The sequence below is a fragment of the Arachis ipaensis genome, chromosome B06 (assembly GCF_000816755.2).
Source record: "Arachis ipaensis cultivar K30076 chromosome B06, Araip1.1, whole genome shotgun sequence".
Lineage (NCBI taxonomy): Eukaryota > Viridiplantae > Streptophyta > Magnoliopsida > Fabales > Fabaceae > Arachis > Arachis ipaensis.
The window spans coordinates 5,276,294-5,284,514 of record NC_029790.2 but is presented as its reverse complement, the minus strand read 5'-3'; the positions used below and the strand labels follow the sequence as shown (position 1 = coordinate 5,284,514).

Below are 8,221 nucleotides of genomic sequence, written 5' to 3'. Positions count from 1 at the left end.
ATATCAAGCCCAAACTCCATCAAATTTCATACAGTTCGCTTTAGTCTAACCATCCATTAACCATGTGATTTTACTATTTTTGCTATAATTTCAAAAAAAATATGAATATCACCGGCAGAACACCAACAGTGGTGCGCATTATGAGAACACAGGCAGATAATAAAAGAACAAGTAACACAAGGTCCCTAGAAGCGTGGCAGTCAAAATTGAACTTCTGATAACGAAAGTCACCAACACAAGTCATAATATAATCATCTTTATAGGCTCTAGATATTAGTATCAATAGAATTGCTTCCTAAATGCTTTATGTCATGTCATAACGCGCAACTTTAAACATTCATCTAGTATAATTTTTTGCGGCCCAAGTATTAATTAAATCAAAAGGACCAATTAACTTGCAAATTCAAGGCAACGCACTATTTATATTGACTTAGTCACTGTTTTTAAAGTCTAAAGCTGGTATATTTAAAATGTTCCGAAATATTGATTGCGATAGTAGTCAAATATCCTGATTAAGATGTAAATAGAGTCTTCACATGGTCAAACTCAATGCCAAAACTACTTTCATTTAGATCCTATCCAATGAAATGCATCAAATACAAGTAGACATGTGAAGAAAAAATAAAATATACTTTCAACTAACACTAGAAAAGTGTAAATTTATTCCAAATTATAATTACAATTTTTTCCTTAAATAAACAAACAGGATACCAATTCAAACCTATCTCTTCAAAATCAAATATACATAATCAGACAATTGAATAGTTATTCAAACATGCCACCCTTTTAGGTTAGGTATTCGGAGGAAAAAATGTCTACATCCTAAACCAAATTTCAAACAGCTGTGCCAAAACAAAATAATTATCCATTTATGTATAGAAATGACCATCTGACTTAGATTGACTAAACAACTCATAAAGCAACAAATTTTAAACATGTGCTTTACACCAATTGCTGACTAACTAATACCCCGAGGCAAAACAAACCCAAATATAGTCAATCATTAAAAAATAAGTCACAAAGAACAGAGTCCTGAGCAACATGCACGGGTCAGTATTTTTTCCAGTTTCCTTATCTTAACAAATACTTGAAAAACTCAAACAGGCCCACCAAATCTTACAAGCAGCAAAACCCTTCTATGCAACTCATAACATGAAAATTACTGTGAACATCTATGCAACCCATAACACGAAGGAACGACTATCGGGAACTGACCTTCAATAGCGGCATGTAAACACACCCCACGGTTGCTTTGGTGTTGCCCGAGGAAGACTCCAAGCGGCGCGAACATGCAGTGACTTCAACCTCCGGAGATGGCCGTTAACAGACAACGTGGGTGGCGGCTGGCCGACTTCCACACGACGCCGACTCGGGGATTAGCCTGCTGCTGCTCTTCTTCACAATGGAGGCCTCCCGGGGATGGTCGATTCGGCGATGGGTAGAATGGACGACGGGAAGGAGCAGAGAAGAAGCACCGGATATGAATTGGTCCGAGTTTCTCAATGCCGTTTCAAATGGGATAGGGGAAGGGTACTAGTTCCTGAATGGAGTTTGAATTGAGGGAAAGAAAAAAGTTTTTACGAGCTGGTCAAAAAGGGGGGGGGGAGTAGGTGGAAATGTGGGATGATTACGATGTTAATAATTAAGAGGATTAAAATTAGGATTCTGGGAAGGGGATATATAAGATAAACTGTGTTAATATAAGCTAATTGAACTAGTTTTTAGGGTCCATTGTTCATATTGTTCAACAAAATCATTGTTCCCCTAGCATTCCCTTTATAATTATTATCATTAACAACAAACAATGCTTACATGCAAAACATTTTTATTATCATGGAGTATATGATATTACTTTTTCTGAAATCATGAATCTTATTACAGAAACTCAAGTGTTAACTTCAAGTGAAGTTGATATAGTTTGACTAAATTATCATCTCATGGCTTTCAGTTAACCACTCATTATTCTGGATCTTATTTATTACTAAATGTATATATAAGTTCCATTACTAATTGAGATTAATAGGGTACTTAGGCTGTTTATTTGGCAGGAAGAGCCCCCAAAATTTCTCATAAGTATATGGCGGTGACTGGTTCTTATTATTCTCATCAAACATGGCAAAAACATAGGTCTCAATGGGTCTGCCAGGCCTCTTTGGAGTCCCAAGCTTCACATGCTCAACCAACTTGGTGTTATAAGTCCTTGCGTTGTCCAGTGAAGTGGCCACACCGCCGTCGGAGGGCCATCCAGTTTCCGCCACAACTATCTCCAGGGAGCCTCCGCCGGCTTTCTCCAACGCGGAATACGTGGCGTCGACGATTGCATCAAAGAGGTTCTGGTAATGTAGGGAGCCATCGGTGACCAAAGCAGAAGGAGCGGTGAAAAGCGCGTAGTCTAGACGAATGTCTCTTTGGTTGAAGAAGTAGCTAAAGTAAGGGTACACATTCACAAGCAACGGTGATCGATTATTCACCAAGAACCTACACATTAATAACAAAAAATTATTAAATGATAATTTATTTAAATTTATCAAATCATTTAATCTATTAACTTCACATGAAATTCACGCTCAACTATCAATTTCACATAAAATTAATACAGAAATATTAGTCGTAATTAAATAAGCATATGCGAAGTCACCAAAAAAAAAAATAAGCATATGCGAGAGAGAAATAGATAGAATTGAAGTAGAAATGAATAACCTTATGACACCATCAAGATATGCGGCTCTGTAATCACCATTAAAGGAACCCTGCGATGGAGGGTAGGATTGTCCTAAAGCACCGGTCTCAATGGTGGTGGAAACCTTGATCTGGTTACCAAGTCCAGCAGCATTTAGAGCATTCTGGATGTTGTTCATGGCGGGCACCACATACTGCGCATAAGTTTCACTTGGTTTGACTTCGTTTCCAACGGAGATGTATCTGAACCTCACATTACCATAGTTTCTTACGTATTGCTGGACCCATTTGTTGGCGTTGTCTTGGGTGGCTGCTAAGGGTGCTAGAGTTTCCTTTGGAATGTCCATGAAGAGCTCGATGTTGGAGCCGCGAAGGGCTTCCAGAACATTCTGGTCTGGACCGTAGATTCGCATCCTTGGAATGTTATATTGTTTGTAGAGTGCAACCACTTCTTGTGCCGATGGCAAGTTGCTTCCCATGTTTCCATAGCATACACCTGTTGCTTCTGCAAACATAACATCACACTCCTCAATTTATGAGTATTCAACATGATAAGAAGTTTGATTAAATTGTGGTTCAACCACTATTAATTTCATATGAAATTAACTGTATTTTAGTTTTTAATATGCTTTTAAAAAAAAGTAGAAACTCAACTATAACAGTTTGTTTTCATAAAATTAATAGTTAATAATTATTAGATGATTTGACAAATTTAATTTTATCATGGTAGATATATAGAAATTTATTTGATTATAGAAATAGAGACGACAGAGAAAACATTCTCAATATTTAAAAGACTGAAAATTATTATCTACTTCTATTTCTCGTATGTCTAGCTATATATCTCATATGTGGAATGGAATTCATATACAAACTTTTTTTTTTTTACCAGAGATATGAAACTCAAACCCGCAACCTCTTAATTGAGTATGGAGAGATTATGTCATTTGAGCTATTACTCATTGGCAATTCATATACAAACTTGATCATAAAAAATAATGAAGTTATATATGGTCATATATTTGAAAAGAAAAAGTGAAAGAAAAAAACTTAAATATTATTTTCAACGAACTTTTCTTATATATATATACTAGTAAATTCAATTCTATTGTTAGATAGGTCACATCTTATTGTTAGATAAGGACCAATACATAATTACATATATTATTACCAAACAACAACAACATTCACATTCCTGTAAGATATTGAGGATGACATATATATATAGAGGTGAAAACTCAGGTGCAGTCAATTTCATGTGAAGTTGATATGTGAGAGTCGTTAAATAAAAATTTAGTCAAATCATCTAACGGCTCTCAGAAATCAACTTCACATGAAGTCTACTGTACCTGAGTTTCTATATATAAATAAATACGAGACTTATTAATTAAGAAATAATGGAGCAACCTGTTGTGGCCGTGCCAGCAATTAGTAGCACTAATAATGAGCAGAGAATGGTAGAAGGCATGGAAGAACATTTCACAGTTGAAAAGGACTGAGCCATTTAAAAGAGAAAAAGAAAAATGGTTGAAGTAAGGAAGCTAAGAAGATCAAGGATATATTGTAATTGCATTGAGGATCCAAAGTAGTTGGTTTATATAGACATAACATAACACAATAAAAAACAACTAACAAATTAAAGCCTTTGTAATTGTTCATAGAAATTAAAGATGAATAGTTCTTAGCTACAATATATTCCACCAAGTCAATGACTACAAGTCTACAAGCTAAGTCAAGAGAACACCACCAAACACCCACTTGATGAAGAAGAAGAAAATTAAAATTTTTTCCAATAAAAATAAATGAAATTTTGTATGAATTAATTCGTTGCACATACATATGAGTGTCCACTTGTAGGAAGATGTTTTTGATTCATTTAATCTGCCTATAATGGTAAGGCAGTATTCTCTAACAAGTAACAAGAAAGAAACATGGACATAGAAAATGGGTGGCGTAATGCTAAAATTGGCTTCATTTGCATTTTCATTTTTCATTAATATTTGGTTTCATTTAATGGCACAAGTCCCTTGGCTGGATTAGAGTGTCTTTCTTTGCTTTTATATTATAAGATTTTCTTTCAATATTTTTTATTTAAATTGTTTATCTTTTATTATAAGATGTATTTTCTTAATTGTTTATCTCTTATTTTTCATATACTATTGTATAAAATTGGTTAATAGAGTGATCATGGGAAGATAGAGAAGGTTTCCTTTTGATGGCGAATTAGACTTGATTTTTGTGCTGCTATTCATGAAAGTAAACATTCACTTTCATAGCACATAGTATTAAGGATATCATTATCCAAATTCATGTTCTATTGGAAATACAGTAGTAGTATTGTTATCGTATTGGGTTTCTAAAGTCAAGAGTCACTTATACCGAACCAAAAATATTTGTTATTATTCCACAAGAAGTGGGGTAACATTATTATTATTATATTCAAGAACCACTTGCAATAATTCCAATTTACATTGCATTATCAAATCAAGAACTAAATGGAGCTAGATATTTCCATCTTTTCCAGAAGCAATAGATCCACAGTTGTTTTCTTATAAGGTAGTGGAATTCGTACTAAACTGGCCTACCATTTTCATTCAAAGAAAGTTATGAAGTTATCTTGTTCTTTTCTTTTTCATTTTTCTAGACTTAATTTGTAGGTCTTTGTTAGGAAAAACGATAGATGTGCATGTACAATGTCTTGCTAAATCTTTTCTGAAACCTAAAACACCATAAGAATGATATAATTTTACTTAAATTAACACCAATAACTTTTTATTTTAACTATGTATTTATTTTTCACTGCAAGAGTGCTAGTTATAAAATCTATTCCCGGATCCTTAGGTCGAATCTAAACAGTTAAAAAGCCCTCAATGACAGGGAAAAAGAGAAAAACAGATTCATGAAATACACCCACAAGATTCCAAGAATCAACCTTTATGATTCTTTTGGTTGGATCCACTGAGAATTTGGTACAAGGAAAAGACACACTTCATAATTTACAGTGCAGCTTATCATGTTTTGCTAACAAATGAATACAACAATAGATATCAAATTTTGCTACATGTTAGATGTAAAGGGATCAATACTTGCATCTGAAAATTCCTGCAACTTAAATTGCCTTATACTCCTCTGCTAGATGGGTGATGCTCATTCAAGGCAATACTTGACTTTTTCGAAGTTCAATCGCATGAGTATACAGTATGCAAACACAACATGGAAAGAGTTTAGGCCTTCTAAATTCTGACTGAACAAGTTTATGGTAAGTGCCATCTTTGAATGTCTGCCTGAATTTTCAAAAATATAGCCTTCTCAAGTCCATTACCAACTTGTCAAAGACCCTGTCATCCTCTGCCAAATACACTTCGGCCGCTTTTCTAGTATCGAAAGTATTTCCTTCTATAAGGTAGCTTTCCTCGTCTTTGACAATCATTCCATGTTCACAAGCCAAATCTAAGACCTCTGCTTCGTGGCAAAAGCCTCCTCCAAACTTGATGCCTAGTTCGGCCTTTTTGAGTGCTGCTGGTGCTAGCTTATTTTTCGCCACTTGCACACAGACCCGAAGACCCTCCACCTAAAGTACCGATGACACAAGGGAGAGCAAAAGAATTAAACAATAAGAGAAAGGTTCTTGGGAAGAAAAGGTGAAATTTATTTCTAAATTTTACTAAATGGCATTAAACAAGTAATATAATAATACAAATCATAAAATAAAGGTGGCGGGGTTGTAAAGTTTTCATCAGGAGATTAAATAATTTATTATACCCCGTCTGTCATATGTCATAACCCTAACTAACAGTACATTCAAGTAGAAATTACCTTATCATCAGTTTTGATCAATCCCATTCTCGAAAGTCTCAATCGAACAGCAGCATAGAATCTCAAAGCATTTCCACCACAAGTTACCTCTTCTGCAGGTCCACATCCCTTAGCTGATTTTGGACTAAATCTAATCTGTGTCCGAAGATGGAATGATAAAGCCAGTGAATCGTAAATATATTACAAAAAGAAATTCAAATAGTAAGGTTTGAAATTGATCAAGTAGTATGGTTTCAACCTGATTAACAAAAATGATAAGAGTTTGTGAATGTGATAATGAATACTGAATTTTCCGCAGTGCTTGGGTCATCAGTCGGGGTTGTAAATCTAGTTTGGTGCTAACACCTAACTGATCAAGTTCACGCTTGGGTAGAAGGGCAGCAACCTGGGACAATAAAGTCATCGTATAAGTTATAATCATATAAGAAACAGAACCAAAGAGGAAATGATCAAAAGCTAGACAAATACTTGGATGAAGGTTTGATTGTGGACAAATTTAGTATGAGACAAATTTTTGCTCTACCAAATCCTCACTAGTTATGAATGGATGCAAACAACGAAACATATATACTTACACTATCAACCACAATCACATCTACAGCTCGACTTTTCGTTAATGTATCAACCATGCTCAACACATTTTCAGCACAGTCTGGATGCGAGACAAGAAGTTTTTCGGTATTCACACCTATTGATTCCACAAGTGAAGCGTCCAATGCATTCTCTACATCAAGATATGCACAATATCCTGCCAACAGAATATACAGAGAAAATCATTTTCTCCAGTGTGCTCCAAGAATTATTTATTTATTATTGATTGCCTATAATCACTTACTAATTATTTATTATTGATTGCCCATAATCACTTACTAATGACACCAATATTCATAAGGAACTCAAACACCTTTATATTTCAACTCTAATAAAGTGTATTCATATTTTGAACTCAAACACATGAAGAACTTCTTTGTCAAAATATCATCTATCACCAATTTTTGTACACACCTCCATGCTTTTGAGCTTCTTTAATAACTTGAAGTGCAAGTGTTGTCTTGCCAGCTGCTTCTCGTCCATAAATTTCAACAATCCTACCCTAACGTGTTAAAACGTAATAGAAATTAGGAAACCTCATGAATATATAATAGGATGCCAGAGGTGGAGTTCTCAGAATATGAGCTTGCTAACACAGAAAACGAACTAGCTCAGTGAGATGCTAAAGCTATATGACTAACATGAAAGCAAAAGAAGGGAACATCAGAGCATTTGACGTGTGTCAACAACCATCAAACTGCAAAACATTATACAAATTCCTATCTTTGTGGCTATGTCTAAATAGTGGCTGTACTAGTGTCACCTTTGGCAATCCTCCCATTCCAAGAGCTATGTCAAGCTTCAAGGAGCCTGTAGATATCACTTGAGCGCGGCGCACACCGAAAAACTTCTGCAAAGATAACATTGATTCCTCACTAAACTCATTAGCAAGCTGTGAGACAGCCAAGCGAAGTGCATCATCTTTTTCTGTTGCTTTGACATCATCATGGATCACTTCAAATTCTAAATCTGAGGCTTCAGTTGAAACTATGAAACGTTTCCAAAATAATTAACACATTACTCACAATTATTTTTAAATATAAGCAGCTAGTATTTAAAACAACAGCAAAAAAGGCGAACATACTTGAATACAGATACATATATAAATCATACACAAAACGAAAGAGAATAATGA

The 8,221-nt window shown here is 34.8% G+C and overlaps 2 protein-coding genes across 4 annotated transcripts in view; both read right to left on the bottom strand.

The window, feature by feature from the left end:
- Positions 1,809-4,269, bottom strand: LOC107645517 (glucan endo-1,3-beta-glucosidase). Its single transcript, XM_016349564.2, has 3 exons — positions 4,087-4,269; positions 2,701-3,184; positions 1,809-2,478 (listed from the first exon to the last, which is right to left on the bottom strand). The coding sequence occupies exons 1-3, from the start codon at positions 4,181-4,183 to the stop codon at positions 2,007-2,009; spliced, it is 1,053 nt and encodes a 350-aa protein (XP_016205050.1). The 5' UTR covers positions 4,184-4,269; the 3' UTR covers positions 1,809-2,006.
- Positions 5,574-8,221, bottom strand: part of LOC107645515 (DNA repair protein recA homolog 2, mitochondrial) — a 3,747-nt gene continuing 1,099 nt past the window's right edge. For all 3 annotated transcript variants that reach the window (XM_016349561.2, XM_016349562.2, XM_016349563.2), the window contains 6 exons: positions 7,850-8,073; positions 7,501-7,588; positions 7,071-7,243; positions 6,734-6,880; positions 6,496-6,630; positions 5,574-6,250 (listed from right to left, as the gene is read on the bottom strand). In XM_016349561.2, the coding sequence (XP_016205047.1) occupies positions 5,972-6,250; positions 6,496-6,630; positions 6,734-6,880; positions 7,071-7,243; positions 7,501-7,588; positions 7,850-8,073 (1,046 nt within the window). In that variant the 3' untranslated portion in view covers positions 5,574-5,971. The remainder of the gene's footprint in view (positions 6,251-6,495; positions 6,631-6,733; positions 6,881-7,070; positions 7,244-7,500; positions 7,589-7,849; positions 8,074-8,221) is intronic.

What these genes read in the sequence shown, in the direction of transcription:
- LOC107645517 (XM_016349564.2), bottom strand. Translation starts at nt 4,183, where the DNA reads ATGGCTCAGTCCTTTTCAACTGTGAAATGTTCTTCCATGCCTTCTACC. An exon ending in TGCTGGCACGGCCACAACAG is followed by an intron (nt 3,185 to 4,086) that starts GTTGCTCCATTA and finishes TTATGTTTGCAG; the next exon opens with AAGCAACAGGTGTATGCTAT. An exon ending in TATCTTGATGGTGTCATAAG is followed by an intron (nt 2,479 to 2,700) that starts GTTATTCATTTC and finishes ATTAATGTGTAG; the next exon opens with GTTCTTGGTGAATAATCGAT.